The sequence below is a fragment of the Pogoniulus pusillus genome, chromosome 3, assembly GCF_015220805.1.
Source record: "Pogoniulus pusillus isolate bPogPus1 chromosome 3, bPogPus1.pri, whole genome shotgun sequence".
Classification (NCBI taxonomy): Eukaryota; Metazoa; Chordata; class Aves; order Piciformes; family Lybiidae; genus Pogoniulus; species Pogoniulus pusillus.
In genome coordinates, this window is record NC_087266.1 from 34,431,514 (window position 1) to 34,453,788 (window position 22,275).

General features: G+C 41.3%; 1 protein-coding gene across 5 annotated transcripts in view; it reads left to right on the plus strand.

The window, feature by feature from the left end:
• DACH1 (dachshund family transcription factor 1) overlaps positions 1-22,275 on the plus strand; it is a 485,713-nt gene that overhangs the window by 407,285 nt on the left and 56,153 nt on the right. For all 5 annotated transcript variants that reach the window (XM_064174189.1, XM_064174173.1, XM_064174154.1 and 2 more), the window contains one exon: positions 15,276-15,427. In XM_064174189.1, the coding sequence (XP_064030259.1) occupies positions 15,276-15,427 (152 nt within the window). The remainder of the gene's footprint in view (positions 1-15,275; positions 15,428-22,275) is intronic.

A 22,275-nucleotide genomic window follows, 5' to 3' on the forward strand; every position in this document is an offset into this window, starting at 1 on the left:
AGCAAACCTACCATATGGACTGGGTGGAGTACTCAAAACTCCAAACATTTCTCATGCACCTGGGCATTTTACACAGAAGAATTTAAAAATGGACCTGATACATTACACATCAAAGCCATTTGAAAATGGATCAGTTGTTTAGGCTTAATACAATGCATTCATGCAGTGTTCAAAGCTATATAATCAGGGCTTATTTTGAAATAGTGAAGTGGATCACCCTACTGGAATGGGCTGCCTGGGGAGGTGGTGGAGTCGTCGTCCCTGGGGCAGTTCAAGGCAAGGTTGGATGTGGCACTTGGTGCCATGGTCTAGCCTTGAGCTCTGTGGTAAAGGGTTGGACTTGATGATCTGTGAGGTCTCTTCCTACCTTAGTGATACTGTGGTACTGTGTGAAAACTGACTATTTTGCTTTGCATATAACACATGTATCGTGGGACTGTACAATACCACCATAAACAAGGTAGAAGGCATAACAGCCAAAAACAGTGATAGGAATTTTTTTTCCCTCCTATGCTTAATCTGAAACACAGATTTCACACTTTTTGCAAAGGTGGCAGGTGAAGTCCTGGACTTAGAAATGGCTTCTGTGTTCTAAAGTTTTGGGAAATTAAAATCTATCCTAGGATTAGATCACTGACTCAACTTTGTTTCCTCTGTAAAACCAGAAAGAACAATGCCAGCTGAAGCTTTGCTGTTTTGACATCTAAGATTTTGTGGGCAGCAGTTACCAGGATGATACTGGCCACAAAGGCCTTATTTGGACCTCCCATCAATTTCCAGGGTAAGGGGCAGTGCTACGGAGCCACAGTATGTGTGCTGGAAGGATAGTACAGGCTCTGACTCAGGAGGATTGGAATACATCCACTGGTGCTGCTTTTAAATGCATAGCTCCTGAAAAGGCCTGAGTAGACCTCACTGTGTAGCATTAAATGGCTGAAAATCTTGTGGTGCTACATAGTAGTGCCTTACTTTATAGAACAAAGAGGCAGTAAATTAGCTTAGTAAAAAGGTTAGATTTCAAACTGCTGGACTTAATGTTGAAACTTCCTACAGATGCCCAAGTAAACATAACTGTATTGCCTTGAATTATATATACAAAAAACAAGCAGAAGTCAGATCAGGACCATTTCAATTATGATTATATAAAAATATAGGAAAATGAAGCATAAAATAAAGATGTAACTTTAAAAGCTTATTTTCTGGTCTCTGACTTGTTTTGTAATGGTTTGTTTTCACAGTTTTGCCTGTGAAAATGAACAAGTGGAGAAAAGTCAAGATTTATTTTTCAAGTAGGAAGAGTATTTAGGTGGATTTTTGTGCTTGGGTTTCTGACACAATCTTTTCATTTTCTCTAACTGTATTTTTTTCTCCTCTTGTCTGTAGTTAGACTTCTGTTACTGGTAAATATTCCTGTAATGTTACTGGTAAAAGACTCAGTGTCATTAAACCCTATACAGCCAAGGATGAAATCCTCACAAGTCCAAAAACTGGATGCAATCTTTGATTTTATCTTCTTCAAAATTAGATGAAGCAGAAAGCAACCAATTTGTGTCTTAACCCGATCATACACCAGAAAGCAAAAGATAGGCCACACAATAGCCCCTACTAAGTAAAATAACTTCATTAGCTTTGTTCTGATTCCCAGAGTTAATTAACAATCACTCAAAATTAATTTTCCCCATGCTGGAATGCCAAAATCTTTGGGTGTTCCACGCCCCCCCACACTTTAGAAATCACCCAGACTAGACTCAGCCAGCTGTGGAAATTTGAATGAAGCTTATATTTACAGCTTACCACAATATACAAGCAGATGTTTACAGTATATACAGTTATATACAGAAATATGTAAGGTAAAAGGTAACACAAAACCACAGCAGCCCTGCCAGAAACCTGAGTCCCCAGGAGGGGCTCCCAACCACCCTTCCTCCTTCTCCCACCCCTCTACTTTACCCCAGACGTTGCCTTGTGCCCCAAGGGAGAATGGAGGTCAACGAGGGAGGTTAGGAAGCAGGTGGATTAATCAGAGAGACAGAGGGTGAGGTTAGAGAGAAATGCAGCTCAGAGCTCAGGCTGTGCTTGAACTGCCTTATCTATGTTTTTAGTCTTGTTCTCAGCAAGCCTATGAGTGAAGTAGACATCATCATTGTTTCTCTTTCTCAGCCTGTGATCTAATCCTTCTCACCAAAACATTCTAGCTAGCTTCAAACTAGCACAACTTGAAATTTCAACAGACAGACTAACTTCGTAAGTTGGAAAAGATTTGTAAGATCATTGACTCCAGCTGTTATCATGTTGAAACAAGGATATCAACTGTTGTTGGGAAAGGTATTTGAAAAGTAAGGAAAATACTAAGCGGCAGGATATGCAGAAAAAAATAGGACTGATGGAAGACAGTGGAAAATTATTCTGAAAAGATTCAGGACAGAATTTAGATTTTACTATTTGAACTCACTGATTTCTACTGAAATTCAGTAGAACAGCCTTCATCAGTGGCACTGACTTCAGAATATAAAGAAAACCATTGAAGTTGCTGCATTGAGAGCAGCCAGGAACAAAGGGACCTGGAGGTACTGGTAGATAGCAACTGAACATGAGCCAGCAGTGTGCCCAGGTGGCCAAGAATGCCAATGGCATCCTGGCCTGGATCAGGATGAGTGTGGCCAGCTGGACAAAGGAGGTTATTCTGCCCCTGTACTCAGCGCTGGTCAGGCCACACCTTGAGTGCTGTGTCCAGGTCTGGGCTGCTCCATTCAAGAGAGATGTTGAGGTGCTGGAACGTGTCCATAGAAGGGTGATGAAGCTGGTGAAGGGCCTGGAACACAGCCCTGTGAGGAGAGGCTGAGGGAGCTGGGGGTGTGCAGCCTGGAGAAGAGGAGGCTCAGAGCTGACCTCATTGCTGTCTACAACTACCTGAAGGGAGGCTGTAGCCAGTTTGGGTTGGTGTCTCCTGCCAAGCAAGCAGCAACAGAACGAGGGGACACAGTCTCAAGTTGTGGTGGGGGAGGTCTAGGCTGGATGTTAGGAGGAAGTTATTGCCAGAGAGAGTGATTGGCATTGGAATGGGCTGCCCAGAGAAGTGGTGGAGTTGCTGTCCCTGGAGGTGTTCAAGCAAAGCCTGGCTGAGGCACTTAGTGCCATTGTCTGGTTGATTGGCCAGGGCTGGGTGCTAGGTTGGACTGGATGAACTTGGAGATCTCTTCAAACCTGGTTAATTTTATGAGTCTATGATGAATCTGATTTTTTTTTATCTTCTTTGCTGACTGTGACCTGTAGTGTATGAAAACATAAAGGATATTTTTTTGGTTTTCTCTAACATGTATTCTGATATATTAGCATAAATTACATATTCCAAGACATGAAGTCACATGCAGGGCAAATCTCACTTTAAAGTGGATGCCTCAAATGGAGCAGAAAACATTAGAGGTAAAACTTCTGCATTATTCTATAATGAGCATCAAGGAAGTGAATACCACAGAAATCTCACTAATGGACACATTCTGGCAGCTCGCTGCAGATGTTTGATCAATGAATTTCAAGAGGACTCATGTCACATATGAAAATGCATTGGTTTTCATTCTGAATTTTGTTTCTGAGCATTCTGGGATTTACAGATTTTGGGTTGTTTATTGTTATGGGTTTCCATGAAAATCGGATATTAGGATATAACCTATAGGCAGTGGGTTGAGAAATGTGGCTATAATGTTGCAAAGGACTGTTTCTGATGCTATAAAATATGAAATTCAGATTGAACTCCCATAGGCAGACAGCCAAATTTCTATTAGGATATCATAACCATACAATCCAAAATGTGTGCTTCAGTTATTGGCTACAATATTTGCATCTTAGTACTGGAACCATTCCATAGAGAGGCACATTAAGGACATTTATGATACTTGTTAAAAAAAAAAATTATTGTGGATTCATTTTAAAAAGTGAGTTAAATATGTGTGGGTTTAGCTCCAAAACTAAGGAAGCCCTTGTGCTATATTGCTCCATGAAACTAAACCAGCTTGTTCATTTTGTCTGCTTCCTGATGGCAGTTAGTCAAAATAGGATGCTTCACATCCTTGTGTTTCCAGTAACAATTAGCCTGTTGTCTGTGGGAAGTGTTGAGATCTTGGAGTTACTGGACCACGTCTTTCTGTGAAAAGTGTGTATAGGCATTTGGACACTTAAGCAAAGACCAGACATTATTGAACTGTTGACAACAAAACATCTGTTACCTTAACCTCTCAGAAGCGTGACTGCAGTGCTCAACCAGCAATCCCCATGGCAATTCCTTTTCAAAGCAAGGTCTCTTCCCCTGCATTTCCAATGCATTTGTAGCTCTTCCTTGCATATTCAGGAATTGCTGAACCTGTCACCCAGTAGGTTCATGCAGTTGCATTGTCCCCTTCTTCTGTTGCTGGTTGCCTGACAGAAGAGAACAACCCCACCTGGCTACAGCCTCCCTTCAGGTAGTTGTAGACAGCAATAAGGTCACCCCTGAGCCTCCTCTTCTCCAGGCTAAACACCCCCAGCTCCCTCAGCCTCTCCTCTCAGGGCTGTGTTCCAGGCCCCTCAACAGCTTTGTTGCCCTTCTCTGGACACCTTCCAGTATCTCAACATCTTTCTTGAATGGAGGAGCCCAGAACTGGACACAGCACTCAAGGGTTTTATTTAAGAAGTTATTAAAGTAATGGGCATTAATAGGATCTTACACAAACTGAAGTAAATCACAGAATCACAGAATGTTAGGGGTTGGAAGGGACCTCCTGAGATCATTGAGTCCAACCCCTCTGCAAAAGCAGGATCACCTAGGGCAGCCCAGATGGGTTTTGAATGTCTCTAGGAAGGAGACTCCACAATCTCTCTGGGCAGCTCATTCCCTTTGTCACTCTTGCCATAAAGAAGGGCCTCCTTGTGTTGTGGTGGAACCTCTGGTGACCTGGCTTGAAGTCTTTGTTCCTTGTCCTATCAGTGGGCATCACTGAAAAAAGACTGGAACCTTCATCCTGACACCCACTCCCCACGTATTTACAGACAATAAGATATCCCCTCAGCCTTCTCTTCTCAAGACTAAACAACCCCAGTTCTCTCATAGGAAAAATGTTCCAAGTCCTACAGTCATCCTCCTAGTTCTCATGTATGTGACTATACATCTTGTAAAATACACTGTGTTTCTACAAAACAAAAAAACCCACACACTGTCACTGAACATTTTATGTATTTATCTAAAATATTATATTTTTCTCATGTTATTCTGAGAAAAACCCATGGCAGTATTCCTCATGAGTATTCACGTAAATAAAAGGTCATGTTATTGAAAAGATTCAGTTTTACAAATTCTGACCAGGTATTTTATTTCTGCTGGGACAGATCAGCATTAGAAGCTACCATATATGCACAATGTTTAAACCTCTTTCATCTTCTCTATTCAACTTCTCTTTACAAGTTTATTTGTGAAATGCCAGTACTGTTGACTTCTGTGCTGCCACTTTACACCAGGTGCCAAGCGTGCCTGCTCAACCTGATCTGCTTGCCAGCACTCCAGGGATGAGGGTGTGGGACAGGTTATGTGCTCCTGAATGTACAACAGCTGAGTGTTGCCACAGACACATTGCTGTCTGTTCATTTGCTGTTTGGGCACTGATTCATGATGTCAGCAAATAACCAAGAACTTGTGCCATGTGACAAAGCTGCAGGAGCACTGATGCTTAGTCCTCCCTAATTGCAACATGATTATATGTGGACTTCTTGAAAATTTTGACTTTTGCTCTGATTTGTTTTGTTTTCCTGAGGAGAACGACCATTAGGATTATTAATGGAACACAGACAAAGAAAAACGCTGTGAATGCATTGAAGTTCTGGGTATTTGCTGTCAGCAAATAACCAAGAATTTGTGCCATGTGACCAAACAAGAGTTCTACACTTTGGCTACCACAACCCCAAGCAGGGCTTGGAACAGAGTGGCTGGAGAGCAGCCAGGAAGAAAGAGACCTGGGGCTACTGCTAGATAGTAGCTGAACATGAGCCAGCAGTGTGCCCAAGTGAGTGGCCAGGAGGACCAGTGGCATCCTGGCCTGGATCAGGAAAAGTGTGGCCAGCAGGACAAGGGAAGTTATTCCTTCCCTATACTCAACATTGGTCAGGCCACACCTTGAGTGCTGTGTCCAGTTCTGGGCTGCTCCATTCAAGAGAGATGTTGAGGTGCTGGAAGGTGTCCACAGAAGGGTGATGAAACTGGTGAGGGGCCTGGAACACAGCCCTGTGAGAAGAGGCTGAGGGAGCTGGGGGTGTGCAGCCTGGAGAAGAGGAGGCTCAGGGGGGACATCATTGCTGTCTACAACTACCTGAATGAAGACTGTAGCCAGTTTGGCTTGGTCTCTTCTGCCAGGCAAGCAGCAACAGAACAAGGCGACACAGTCTCAAGTTGTGGTGGGGGAGGTCTAGGCTGGATTTTAGGAGAAAGTTATTGCCAGAGAGAGTGATTGACATTGGAATGAGCTGCCCAGGGAGGTGGTGGAGTTGCCATCCCTGGAGGTGTTCAAGCAAAGCCTGGCTGAGGCACTTAGTGCCATGGTCTAGTTGATTGGATAGGCCTGGGTGCTAGGTTGGACTGGATGATCTTGGAGGTCTCTTCCAAGTTGATTCTATGATTCTAAGGCAGCAGGAGCATTGATGCTTCGTCCTCCCTAATTGCAACATGACCAGATGTGGACTTCTTGAAAATGTTGACTTTTGTTTTGTTTTGTTTTCCTGAGGAGAGTGAATATTAGGATTATTAACGGAACACAGACAAAAATGGTGTGAATACATTGGAGTTCTGGATATTACCATAAAACCTTCATCTTCAGAGAATTACAAGTTACCAGCTGTGCTCTTATCAAGAATTGCCTTCTTACTACTGTTATATGTACAAAAAAAAAAACCAAAACCAAAAAGGAGTGGTGTTATTTCAGCTGACAGGGACATTAATATTGTTAATATTCCTTATTTTTTAAATCACCTTAAATCCCCAAAGAATAAATGTCCAAAGGATTGCTAATCCAAATTATGTGGCGCTCAAAGTGATCAAATAAAATCTTACAAAATGCAGTTGTTATATTCTATAGGGTTTTTTCCTCTGCATTTTGCAGCAGCCACACAGAAACAGCCTCTAAGTGCAGGTAGAAACAGGCAGCACAACTGTGTGCATGCTGTAAATGCATTGCTTTGTGTATTTCTTTTATCACCTGCAATGCAGATATTCGTGCCCATAACTTTGAAAATGTGAGGTTTAGTGTACAATGTATTGCTTATGTAATCTTCATGTCCAATCTCTAATTTGACGTTTGATCTTAAGCAGGAATTTTGCTCATCTGAAAATACTTGGCTCAATCTTTGGTTCTGCATGTATTTAGGTATGGTCAGGCTATCTAGCTGAGGGACACTGCTTCTGTAGTCAACACATTAAAGGGGGTCAAAGAGATAGTACCGTGAATGATACTGGAAGGTGTCCAGAGAAGGGCAATGAAGCTTGTGAGGGGCCTGGAACACAGCCCTGTGAGGAGAGGCTGAGGGAGCTGAGGGTGTTTGGCCTGGAGAAGAGGAGCTCAGGGGTGACCTTATTGCTGTCCACAACTACCTGAAGGGAGGCTGTAGCCAGGTGGTGTTGGTCTCTTTTCCCAGGCAACCAGCAACAGAAGAAGGGGACACAGTCTCAAGTTGTGGTGGGGGAGGTCTAGGCTGGATGTTAGGAGGAAGTGGTTGCCAGAGAGAGTGATTGGCATTGGAATGGGCTGCCCAGGGAAGTGGTGAAGTTGCTGTCCCTGGAGGTGTTCAAGGAAAGCCTGGATGAGGCCCTTAGTGCCATGGTCTATTTGATTGGCCAGCGGTGGGTGCTAGGTTGGACTGGGTGATCTTGGAGGTCTCTTCCAACCTGGTTGATTCTGTGATGAGGTTTTATTTCCTAACCAGATATCCCTTTACTATCTAGGGTTTTATGGGCACCACTTCAGCACAACTTTAGAGAAAGCTCAGAATGACTCTTTGAAGGAGTCACATTTACACAAAGATCCACATACGCTTATGCATATAAAGAGTTCTCATATAATTGCTGTGAAGCCAAGCCACATTCTTTTTAGCACTCAATATTGCCTGGCTGATGGAGTGAAGCTAGCAGAGTACTAATGGGACAATTGACATGAACGAGTAAAACACATTTATACTTTTCTCAGCATCTGAAGCACAGATGGCTTTACTCTGCAGCTAATCCCTGCCAGTAGCATACAAGGAGCTTTAAAAAAGAAATAACAGACATAGTTCTTGTAATTAAGAACCGCAGTTTGTAATATTATAAAGTGTCTTGTATTTATCCTAATTTATCCTATCTTAAAAAGAGTACCTTTCTAACCATCATTTTATGTAGGAATTTGTATTTCTTTAATTAAGGTTCTGTCAGATGTTTAAGATATTTTTACTCTATCAAATATATGCAGAATCATCTCTGATTTTCCCATTTCTTTTTTCTTCCTGACCATCCTATGCATTTAAAACAAAATAATGTAAAAAGTTTGAGTGAACAAGATCATTTCTATTATAGGGACAGAGACACCATATCCTTTTGTGCTTTGCAATCATAGAATCATAGAATCAACCAGGTTGGAAAAGACCTCCAAACTCATCCAGTCCAACCTAGCACCCAGCCCTATCCAGTCAACTAGACCATGGCACTAAGTGCCTCAGCCAGGCTTTTCTTGAACACCTCCAGGGACAGCGACTCCACCACCTCCCTGGGCAGCCCACTCCAGTGGCAAATCACTCTCTCTGTGAAGAACTTCCTTGTCTGTTACAGTTCCAAAATGCACAAACTGGAAATATCACTGACATTGCAACATTCAATCCTAGGGTAAAATGCACTTGTTTAAAAATATGGATGATAATTTACTCTGAAATATTGTGAAATCTTCAGAATAAATAAATCAGCAAATACTGCTTGACCCTGCCCTAATCAGTAATAGCCTGCAAAATAAGATAAAGGTTATTAAAATAATCCTTTTATTGAAAGAGAAAATTAGATAAGTTGTACTGATTGACTCTAAAGCCCTCCTAGGGACATGTAAAATGAAGAATAAACTCGACTTTATCTAGTCCAAAAAGCCTTAAGAAATCCTCACAGCTGGAGCATCACCAATAATTGCATTTTTACTTTTTGGCTCTATTTTGCTAACTCTTTCCAGTCATTTATAGTGGTATTATGTGAGATGTGAACTTTAAAGAACATGTTTTCATATATTTGCTATTGACAGCTATAAATTTAATTTACATTGCACTACACTGCTTGAAATGCTACAAGAACTACTTGTATAAAATATGCTGCTTTACAAAAAAAAACAGCAGCTTGGCTGTTTTATTTCTTGCTGAACTAGTACAGATCTATTGCTCCTGAGCACTCTTCCTCACCTCCTTCACCATATAAACTCAATCTTAGAATCATAGAATCAAGCAGGTTGGAAAAGACCTCCAAGATCATCCAGTCCAACCTAGCACCCAGCCCTAGCCAGTCAACTAGACTATGGCACTAAGTGCCTCATCCAGTCTTTTCTTGAACTCCTCCAGGGATGGTGACTCCACCACCTCCCTGGGCAGCCCATTCCAATGGCAAATCACTGTGAAGAACTTACTCTTTTACCTTGAATGTTCATTTTCCTTAATCACAGCATAGTTGGGTGTCCTGGAGATCTGAGTTTAGCATAAAAAGGAGAAACTAAAATGTAGATTGCAAAAAAAATTAAAATGTTTTTCTCTCTTAGTTTCAGTACATTCCTTTTACAGTTTGTAACATCCATCACAGGTATCTCACATTGCCCCTTGTTACACATGGGGTGAATTTTGGATGCCCAAATCTATAAAACAGACAAATTATGTGAGAATTGAGGAAGATAATTTTATTTTATGTTTTGAACTTGTCCAAATTTGGTAAACAGTTCAGGACATGAGTCCCTAGATTCTTTATTGTTGATACAAATCAACAATTAATAGGTGAATTAAAAAAGAAGAGCTTCTCAAACCTGAAACCTCTGAAATAGAAAATGTCATACTAGAGAGTGTTTGACAACATAGGTTTAAATTCATACTAAACCAAACTGATTAGATTGCTTCCACAAATATGTATGCACCAGATTTATGATAGTAAAAACAAAACCCTCTTTCATCGTTCAAATGGTAAGAACATTTCAAATGCTCGGAACACATACATGTGAAATATTTACAGCAAACAAAAGAGCGTCAGGATGCATTGCAAACAAAAACTTAACTCAGAATGTAAATGGTTACAGAAAGGGAGTAATATGTATAGTATTTTTTGGAGCCAGCTATTATTCTTAGAATCACAGAATGAACCAGGTTGGAAGAGACCTCCAAGATCATCCAGTCCAACCTAGCACCCAGCCCTATCCAGTCAACTAGATCATGGCACTAAGTGCCTCAGTCAGGCTTTGCTTCAACACCTCCAGGCACGGCGACTCCACCACCTCCCTGGGCAGCCCATTCCAATGGCAAATCACTTTGCTTGCTTTCAAATCCTGACAATATCAGTATTCTCCAGTTTGATTGGTGACTGGGCTGAACTTACCCTAATTGCTTTTAGGAACAAAGACAAGAGAATGGCTACCTCTATTGTTTGGATAGCTGTCACAGCTTCCAGGATGTCTGTTTCCATGTTATCTAGTGAGAGAATAAAATAGAATGGCAACAAACCAAATACAGTGAAAAATGTTTGTTGTATTTGGCCCAAACCAGCTGTTGTTTGCAGATAAAATCTGGTTTGAAAAACAAGAACCAGCCAGGTGAATTTTGGAAATTGAAGAACAATGGATAGAGTAGATGTAGCACTTACAAATATTATAAAGATATATGCCACAGTCAGACTTGCCTATTACGGTGATTTAGTTCATGTGTCAAGGCACATATTCATCTCTGCCCAGATACTGTAGAGGCTTGGGTAACAGCTTGTCCTGTCCTTGTTTATTTGTTAATTTATAACATCTCAGTTCCCAGCACAAGTAAAGGCAGGCCTGGACACTTCTTTGTTCTGCCTTATTCTTTCTTTTTTCCCCCTTTTCTTTACACTGTTGTGCTCCCAATTCTGACAATGGAGTTGTAGATTGACCCTCTTTCCCCTCTTGCCCTGACTTGTCTTTGAATGCTTCCTTTGATGCGTTTAGACTGAGAAGGCCAAATCTATGTTTCCCAGCAAGGGATCATCGTTTTCTGCAGCATTGCTCTGCTAGTAGGTTAAGAGGAAACAGTTTAAAATATGTTAGGATGATGATTGTTTAGGAGCAATGATATTGTCTTGAGCAAAAAAAAAAAAAAAGACTTCTGCAGGAATGGAAGACTTTAAAGTCCTTTAACAGCAAGAGATCATATTGTTTTGCTGCTGAGATCTGTGCTTGTTTTAATTGGCTGTGTATACGATGTGGTTTTTCTTAGAAATGCCCTTTTTCTAGATTCCCTCAGTCGTTGCTTATCTCAGATCCACAAATATCCATGCTTCCTGTGTGTAATATGTACATTTGCTCCATTTCAAACATGCTCACACTCAAAGTTTATTTCACATGGGACACCGTGAAAACAAAGTCACATTAAGCCTGACTTTTTTTTTCCTGACTCGATGTTTCATTAAATAAGTTCATAGTGAGTTCAGCTCTCTAGTCTTACCCTTCAGTATAAATTTGTTTCTGTTATTTATTGTAACATAAGAGTTTAGATGTTATTTCAAGTTCTTACCATTCTAACCTTTTTTGAGTTGCTTTGCCTATTGCAACATCATGCCACGCATTGCTAGAAAAGTCTTTTGCAAAGTTCACAATGTGTTCTGAGCCTGCACAAAGTACAGCAAACTTAACATATTGCAAAGTAGTAATGTAGCAAAAAAAAGTTATTCCCTTGCTTAAATTTTATCATGAGGCCTGTGCTAGGAATTTTCTCTATCTCAACAATTGCATAGAAGAGAGCAACGTAGTTTTTACGTGGTTTAAGGCTTACAGAATTATGAAGTGATTGGATTTTATCTAGTGAGTTTTAAAATATTTTGACAACTTGAGAGCTAGAATATTTGTCAGCTAACTTACAACGTATGAGAGCTTAGTGGTCCTTTTCTCTGACCAACTTTTTAGTTTATGTTCAAGTTATGTTTAGTTTATGTTCATGTTACGTAGTTACGTGCAGCAGCTCCACCATGCATACTAGTGGTTAGACTCTTTTCTTGCTATATCATACAAGTCCACTTCCTTCCCTAGAACCAGTGATACAAAGAAGTCTTAAGCTGAAAAACTCAGTGATGTATTGCAGGAGAGGTTTTGTAGGAATAATTTGGGGACGCCATATTTGCAGAAGACAACAAAGAGGAAAAGTCATGTATGCAATAGTACTGTGTAGTATCTACCAATCTATTGTCTGGCCAGCTTTGCTTAAGTTTTGGGTTGTTTCTTTTGATTAATGAAAGCATAACAATTCTGACAGCAGTTTGGGAAAAAACAACTTGGTAATTATGTTTTTACACTAGAATAAGATTTGAGAAGATGAACTAGCAGGATAGTCTAAGAACAATAAAACATTTTGCAATACCTAGCAATATCTAGTCTATTTTAGTATGTTACTACAAAAAATGACTACAGAGGTATTTGTGTTGCTGTGAGGTAGCATGACGATAGAGGATGCATCTGCAGACTACATTTCAGAGCCTACTTTCAATCTTGTAAATGTAGATAGGAAATGATTTAGTAATTTACAATCAGTTTTTCTCAGCGCTTCGTGACATGAGTGTGCTGGTAGAGTCTTTTATGACTGAATGGGCAGAAGCTTTTTTAGGCTTCTCTTACAGTCAGCAGACACTTCTAGTGGAAGAGTTGTCTCCTCCTGCAGTAGATGTCTGTGGTAGTTCAGATGGGCTAGTGCCTTAAACTGGTGTCTGTTTCTCTCCACTGGCTATAGAGAGAGCTGAGAGGGACAAGGAGGCTTTTACTCTAACACTGTAAATACTGGACAGAGCCAGTAGTAGATGGTACAAAAACCTATACCCAAGCATGGTTGATGAACTTTGTTTCCTTCTGGAGAAGTGATTGATGAGGACTGTTGGAATGAACAGAGACTTTTGAGTTACGGTTTTCTGATCCTGGTGTCATCAAAGCCTGCAACTCTTAATTGCTGCAGATTTCAGTTTTCCTGGTCTTAGATTATGTCCACTTAAGAAAATACTGCTCCCCAGTAAAAAGAGAGAGCCTTATTGGACAAACAGGATCAGAACTTTCATATGATACAGTGTTTAATGTGCGTGATAGGATAAATAGAGAAATATAACTATTATTGAAACTATAATCAAAATAACTAAAAGACATTAAAACACCCCAAAACCTATGTATAATGTAATGATTGAAGCCCTAATGGAAGGAACAAGTCTGATAAACTCTTCTGTAGTCAAATAGCTGTCCAGAGATCTGCACAAAAGCAAGAGTATGCTTTGATGTCCTAGTGGACTGAGATACAATATGAGTCAGTTAAAAAACGAAACCTTGGTAAGAAGGGTATCTAGATATATATGTGTATATATATATATACATGTGCATAGATAATTTTCCTTTTGAAGAGTTCAAGTTAACATCTGGTACAAAATGTTAACCTGGTACAGGCTGGGGACAGAGTGGCTGGAGAGCAGCCAGGAAGAAAGGGACCTAGGGGTGCTGGTAGATAGCAGCTGAACATGAGCCAGCAGTGTGCCCAGGTGGCCAAGAGAGCCAATGGCATCCTGGCCTGGATCAGGATGAGTGTGGCCAGCTGGACAAAGGAGGTTATTCTTCCCCTGTACTCAGCACTGGTCAGGCCTCACCTTCAGTGCTTTGTCCAGTTCTGGGCAACTCCATTCAAGAGAGATGTTGAGATACTGAAACGTGTCCAGAGAAGGGCAACAAAGCTGGTGAGGGGGCTGGAGCACAAACCCTATGAGGAGAGGCTAAGGGATCTGGGGGTGTTTAGTCTGGAGAAGAGGAGGCTCAGAGCTGACCTCATTGCTGTCTGCAACTACCTGAAGGGAGGCTGTAGCCAGATGGGGGGTGGTGTCTTCTGCCAGGCAACCAGGAACAGCATAAGGGGACACAGTGTCAAGTTGTGGCAGGGGAGGTCTAGGTTGGATGTCAGGAGAATGTTCTCAACAGAGAGAGTGATCGGCATTGGAATGGGCTGCCCAGGTAGGTGGAGTCACCGTCTCTGGAGTTCTTCAAGCAAAGCCTGTCTGAGGCCTAGTTGATTGGCTAGTGCTGGGTGCTAGGTTGGCCTGGATGATCTTGGAGGTCTCTTCCAATCTGGTTGCTTCTATGATTCTAAAAAAACCTGACCTGAATTTCTGTATCCTATCAGCATTAGTCTAAAAATAACTTCAAAAAGTGTAAAAGACCACAAAGCCAACAAAAGAGGGCCCAGGGTATTATAGTTGCTCTTAATCATGGATTTTTGGGGGGGTTGTTTGTTTGTTTTTTACTTACTTTATAATCTGTTCACAGATTATCTGTGAAACTTTAATCTTAGAAGTCGCCAAGGTTTGTTTTTTTTTCCCATTGTGATGTCAGAACTGATCAGATCTGATTGTTACAAAGATCCCGCTAAGGAGTTTAGCACTAATTGTCAGAAGATGCCTGTGCTTAAAAAAAAATTAGGCCAGTGCTTGTGACCATGCTGTTAATTTCATGTGTTGTTCAAGGCATGTTTCAGCTGTGGGAATCAGGTGTAGATTCTGATTAAGCACACATGGAGGGGCAGTAGTTTTTCTTGGTGTTGCAGAATCTTCTGAGCTGTAAGTGAAACCATCGAAAGCGGGAAGGGTTAATTGTATGGGAATCCCTGTATTCAAATGCCTCTTGTACACAAAATATATGTAGTGCTAGAAAATATCCTATTGTCAATCCAAATAGAACACAAACTAAAATGAGATAATTGGGAAGGTGCCCATAAAGTCAGCCTGAATATATTATCACAAGTATATGTGAGATAATATTTGTTTTAAAAAGATTCTATGGCACTGTAAACTCAGTCTCATTAGAGACTGCATTTAAAAGGCTTATAAAGTTACTCATTAATGTTATCTTGTTGTATCTCCACAGCTTTTTCATTAAAGAAAATTCAGCAGAAAGCATTTTCTCCTGATAGCAGGAACCAATTTGCAATAAATGTTCTGGAAACCACTAGGGAAGCCATTACTGAGGTCTAATAAAAACAGACAAGCGTAACTTGTTCTATATTTTTGTTTCAATCACATACAGATGAGACCCCGCTCTCCACACCAACCGCAAGAGACAGCCTTGACAAACTTTCCCTAACTGGGCATGGGCAGCCGCTACCTCCGGGTTTTCCATCTCCTTTCCTATTCCCTGATGGATTGTCCTCCATAGAGACCCTTCTGACTAACATCCAGGTAGGCCTTTCTGTAGATCAGCTTAAAGAGATGGAAACGAGCCAGTTGCAGATTTGTCTGAATTAATATAACCATTCTGGCTCAAGCAGTTCAGAAGATAATTTGGATCAACTAATTTACTGAAACTTTCCAGTAATTTAGGTTTTAAAAGAACCACAGCAAACAAACAAATTTAGAAGCTGTCAGATACAGTACATAAAAATACAGATTGTATATTAAGCCACAGCAGAGAATCCAATGAAAATTACACTGGTGTGTTTAACAACATTTGCTCTTTTTATTACAGGCTATTGAAATCTATCTTACTGTTTAACTTTATCTCATTTGCTACGCAAGGAAACATTTCTTTAATAAATAGTTATTTTCAATTGCTGGAGTGCCAAGATGGAAATAATATTTAAAGCTATTTGAAATGTGTTTCCCGGGAAAAAAGCATTCACAGAAAGTTATTTCTTTTATAAAGAAGCTCATTTCACTGTCTTCAAAGAATAGACTTCAAAGGGTATTACCAAATTTTCTGCAGATTTCCTATTCAGTAGTCACGATGTCTAATGTGTGTGTATAGCACAGCCCAATTCCAATATCATAGAATCACAGAATCAGTCAGGGTTGGAAGGGACCACAAGGAGTGTCTAGTTCCAAGCCCCCTGCCATGGACAGGGACACCCTCCCCTAGAGAAGCCTGGCCAGAGCCTCATCCAGCCTGGCCTTAAACACCTCCAGCAATGGGGCCTCAACCACCTCCCTGGGAAACCCATTCCAGGCTCTCACCACTCTCATGCTCAACAACTTCCTCCTCGTGTCCAGCCTGGAGCTGCCCATCTCCAGCTTTACTCTGTTCCCCCTAGTCCTGTCACTCCCTGAGAGCCTGAAAAGTCCTTCCCTAGCTTTTTTGTAGCCCCCCTTCAGAAGGCCTGGAAGGCCTCCTTTTTTGCAGACTGAACAGCCCTAACTCTCTCAGTCTGTCCTCACAGTAGATGTGCTCCAGCCCTCTGATCATCCTCGTGGCCCTTCTCTGGACACACTCCAGTATCTCCACAGCCCTCTTGGAATTGGGGTTCCAGCACTGAATGCAGTACTCCAGTTGGGGTCTCAGTAGAGCAGAGTAGAGGGGGAGAATCGCCTCCCTTGACCTGCTGGCCACACTTCTCCTGATGCAGCCCAGTCTCTGGTTGGCCTTCTGAGCTGCAAATGCACACTGCTGGCTCATGTTGAGCTTCTCATCCAGCAGCACCCCCAAGTCCCTCTCCTCAGGGCTGCTCTCCAGCCACTCACTGCCCAGCCTGGATTTTTGCTTGGGATTGCCTCAACCCAGATACGATTTAAAGTATACACTAGCACATAGCTTGCAGCCAGGATGCTAGTGTGTCATATTAGAATGAAGAATTTTTTCATCAAAAACTCAGTGATCATGTGTTCCTCAGATGCAACTTTTCCATGCTTGAGAGTTGCATGCAGAAGCAAAATGATAGTGCAAGAAGTACTGCAGCTGTATTGTACTCAATCCAAATAAGCCTCCTTTGCACAGCTACTAAGATCTAATGTGTTTGTCAGAATTTTTTTCCTTATTGATTTCTGCAAATACATGAAATCAATTATTTTCTGTTCAGCAAGGGTTATGACTGCATAAGAGTAGGGCTGCATCCTACTCACCTCAATTTCTTAGGCAATCTCATTAAAGTTTATGGCACTTCAGAGCTGTTTTATGAAAAGTATATGATGCATTCATTGGTGCTGTTTTGAGCTCTAATAACCAAAAAATGCTGCTATTTAAGAATCAAGTATTGCTATATCTGGTCTGAAAAAGCATATTTGTGGTGATTCTTTGTGGTTCCAAAACTTACGGTCCTAAATATCTAAATCATAAAACAAGGTAATTCCACAGCCGTTAACATTCTTCTAACAGATCTGTTGCAATGTGTAAAGGATGTATTATTTCCTAAAGGAAGAAATGCAGTTGTCAGAGTATGTAATGCTTTAGCTGTGCGTGCAGGTGCTGGGAAGTTCGTAGTAATGTTTTTGACAAATATGTGCACTCAATGTCTCTAGGCAGCAACCTAATGAGCAAAGCATTCAGCATCAACAGGTTAGCTATTCTGGTGAGTGAATACGAGAGGCTAGCACTACTTCAGGATAAATGACCACGATTAATTTGCCAAGAAGGCATTGGGTTTTTGATTTTTTTTTTTTTTTTGTTATTTTGTTGTTGTTGTTGTCTTCAGATTTTTGTTTGTTTTTAAAGAGGGAGCTGGGATTGTTTAGCCTGGAGAAGAGGAGGCTCAGGGGAGACCTTATTGCTGTCTACAACTACCTGAAGGGTGGTTGTGGCCAGGAGGAGGTTGCTCTCTTCTCTCAGGTGGCCAGCACCAGAACGAGAGGACACAGCCTCAGGCTGTGCCAGGGGAGATTTAGGCTTGAGGTGAGGAGAAAGTTCTTCACTGAGAGAGTCATTGGACACTGGAATGGGCTGCCCGGGGAGGTGGTGGAGTCGCCGTCCCTGGGGCACTTCAAGGCAAGGTTGGACGTGGCACTTGGTACCATGGTCTAGCCTTGAGCTCTGTGGTAAAGGGTTGGACTTGATGATCTATGAGGTCTCTTCCAACCCTGATGATACTGTGATACTGTGAAAACTAAACCCAACAATACTCTAACAATATCCAGAGTGAAGAGCTGAAATGAAAGGTAACATCATAAAGTGAACAGACTTCTTCCTGATTTCTCTCGTCGTGCTTCTGTACTAACTGCTCTTTGACTTGATGTTTCACATGACAACAATCATCTATCAGGGTAAATGGGTGGGACATAAGTCCTTATGGATTTTTTTCAGTATGCCCCCATGTCAGGTTACATGGTTTCCACAGATCTCTGACAATCCTTTAATAAACCATCAAGGCATTTTCCTCATACACACATGACTCTAAGCCCTGGTGGGACAATATTCTAAAGCCACTTCAAAAAGGAAAAAAAATAATGTAAAAAGAGCTGTCTGTGTAGAAGTTCTTAGTTATTTTCTTCAGTTACAGTAGAATCTATTGTGATGGTTTGGGTCTGCCCCACCCCTCACATTTAAGAAAATCACCCAGACTAGACTCAGCCAAGCTGGAAATTAAGAATGAAGCTTTACAGTATCACAGTACCACAGTATCACCAAGGTTGGAAGAGACCTCACAGATCATCAAGTCCAACCCTTTACCACGGAGCTTTATATTTACAGCTTAACACAATATCCAAGTAGGTATTTAAAATAGATACATCTATAGACAGAAATACACAGGTTTTAAAAAGTAATATACAACAACCCTCCCAGAAACAAGAGTCCCCAGGAGGAGCTCCCAACCACCCTTCCCTTCCATCCTTCTGCCTTACCCCAGGCTTTGCCTTATGTTCAAGGTGAGTTTGGGGAATCAGCCAAGAGGGGTTAGGACACAGAAGGATTACTCACACAGACAGCAAGTTAGAGAGAGAAGGGAAGTCTTACAGTTGCTGAAGAGCTTAGGTGATTGAACATGTTGCCTAAATGTACTTATTTGCATTTTAGAAATCTGACTATTACTTCAAAACTGGCCACTAAATGTGAGCCAAGCTGTCCATGCTGAATTTAAGTGGATAGCCCCAGATCACTAAGCCAGAATTATAGGCAAATGTTAGACAAACCTTGAGCAACCTGCTCTAGTGAGAGGTGTCCCTGCCTACGGCAGAGGGTTGGAGCTGGATGATACTTGAGGTTCCTTCCAACCTATACTATTCTGTGATTCTATGAAACCTCTTTGCTGTTACTGTCATCAGGTGATGGTAGTTAGTTTTATTTCCTTTTGTATATGACAGAAATATTTCCCTTACTTCTCCATAAGTACTTATTGAAACAAAAGTATGTTTCATTATTAATAAATTTAAGGAGATGATAACAATATACAGTACCTAGAACAGCCAAGGTTTATTTCTTCTCTGAGAATCATAGAATCAGCCAGGTTCAAAGAGATTTCCAAGATCATCCAGTCCAACCAATAACCCAGGCTTGTCCAATCAACTAGACCATGGCACTAAGTACCTCAGCCAGGCTCTTCTTGAACACATCCAGGAATGGGACTGCTGAAATACAAACAATAAACTATAATAAAATCTAATTAAACAAATACACACATAAAATAATTGAGTTGGGAACGTATTTTCTTATTCATGTGTGTATCTGCACATCTGAAAGAGGAAATAAATTCCCCCCGAGAGCTAAATTTAAACAATATATCTGTTCCTTCCCAATATATATCTGTTGATTTCTTCCAGATTAAGTGCTGGAAGCCTATGTGCAGGGACAATGAAGAGTGTGGGTAACAGCAAAATGCTGTGTGGGTTCTAGCAAGAAGGCTGAAGATGCTTCCATACTAAGGTCTCCCTTTTGAATGATGGCCCAATTATAGAATGAATCATAGAATCATAGAATGGTCTAGGTTGAAAGGCACCTCAAGGATCATCCAGCTCCAACCCACTGCCGTAGGCAGGGACACCTCTCACTACAGCAGGTTGCTCAAGGCTTCATCCAACCTGGCTCCAAGGAGGAAGCAGCCACAGCCTCCCTGGGCAACCTATACCAGTGTCTCACCACCCTCACTGTAAAGCACTTCCTCCTAACATCCAGTCTAAATTTCCCCTCTTCCAGTTTAAACCCATTACCCCTTGTCCTGTCATTACAAGACCTTGTCAGTAGTCCCTCCCCAGCCTCCCTGTAGGCCCCCTTCAGGTACTGGAAGGCCACTATAAGGTGTCCTCAAATCCTTCTCTTCTCCATACTGAAGAGCCCCAACTCTCATAGCCTGTCCTCATAGCAGAGCTGCTGCAGCCCTCTGAGCATCCTCGTGGCCCTCCTCTGGACTCTCTCCAACAGTTCCATGTCCCTCTTGTGTTGGAGGCTCCAGAACTGCACACAGTACTCCAGGTGAGGTCTGAGGAGAGCAGGGCAAAGGGGGAAAATCACCTCCCTTACCCTGCTGGCCACACTTCTCTTGATGCAGCCCAGGACACAGTTGCTGTCTGGGTGTGGCCGTTTGAGCTGATCCTCTAGCTCAGACATAGGGGAGAGATGAACATTCCAGGGATAGGCCACATAAATGGCAACAATAGATAAATTAATATAATTTCATTGGAGCATCAAGAACTTAATGTCTAGAAGCACAGTTTGTTCTGCCCCTTCTCCTGCTGGCTTCTGCTGCTGCAGCTTCGCCGATCTTCCCCGGCTGCTGTTTTGGCTACTGCTGCTTCTGCTGCTTCGCCGCTGCTTGACCCCTCCCCCATCTCCCTTAAGGTTATTGTATTGTTTTTTTTTTTTCTTCCTTCCTTCTCTAGTTATTGTTTCTCTTTACATTATTATACTTATATTATAAGAAAATACAATTTCATCTTTCCCTGACTTTCAAAAAGTAGGGGGATTTGTGTTGTGAATTTTCTTCCCGGGGAGGGATCAGCCCAAACCCAGGACACTGGGCTGCATGTGCACACTGTCAGCTCATGTTCAGCTTTTCATCAACCCAGATCCCCAGGTCCTTTTCCTCAGGGCTGCTCTCAGCCATTCGCCACCCACCAAAGTATGTTACAGCCACAGCCTTTCATGGTACTGTGATATTCTTGGGTAATAGTAATGGGGACTTTTTTAGCTTTTAGAGTCTGAACCTTTACTGTCCCTGAGCTGAATTTCTATCAGTGTCAAAGAGATTAATTAGTTGCACCCTGATAGTTATACTTTTCTATCAAGAATGTGTTGTATTGACACAGTCTTGTTGCTAAGTATTTTTAAAGAGATATGTAAAGTAAGTTGCAAGTGTCCCATTGATATTAATAAAAGAAATGTGCCATTACAAACTGAATTCCCCTATGAAAACAATGCAAACTACTGGCTTTATTGCTGGGAGTCTTCAGCACTGGTACCATCTCAGAGTAAATACGCAAGAGAAAAATATTGCAAACACTGGATAAAGTAAAAATCACAGATTTACTTCATGTTATTTTATTTGTCTTCCTCTAAAATCCAAGAGAATGACTCTGTTTTTCACAGAAAGTATTATCACTGATAGGTAATACTGGCTTTAAGTCCGAACTCAAGTTTGAAGTACATTTAATGTCTATAGGATCAGTACACTGCCCTACCATGAGGGTGCTTCATTGGAGTATGAGAAGAATCATCAATCACATATCAAGTTAAGTTTTGTATGGAAAATTTCTCAAGAATCTGTCATTGGAAAAATGTTCAAACAAACAAATCAGAATTATTTATAAATCTCCAGAGGAAAAATATCCATATTTGACATTATGTTGAAATAAAAATTGAACACAGAGGGGAAGCATGGCATGCCATGCTAAATCCTGGCTCCAAGTCGAGCCATACTGTATTAAAATCAAATCTGGAACCTGAGCATGTTCGCTACAATTATCATTACCCTGCCTCCATAACATCTGACCTTCCCTAAAGGGAAATATTTTCTTTTTGTTAATGTCCTGTGTTGCAGTGCATTTCCCATTGTCATTGGCAGCATATTGATTTAATATCAGGTTAGAGGATTAGCCGTAGCAAATACAAGTTGGACATACTGTATTTTGTATAATCTTTTACAGTTGATCCACTGGGAGAATTAATAGAATTTTCTGCAGCTCTGAAATTGCTATTCCCGTTCCAAGGGCCACTGATGATTTTTAGATGCTATACTTTTTTTAGTTGTTTTTCTCACCCCCTTCTGCAATGAATACATGGAGATATTGAATGTTTCCAGTATTTTTGTATTAGAGCTGTCATTGGCAGCAGCAGCACTTTTGCATATGCATCAGTTTGGCTCTAGTGCAGATTTTTTTTTCCACATTGGACG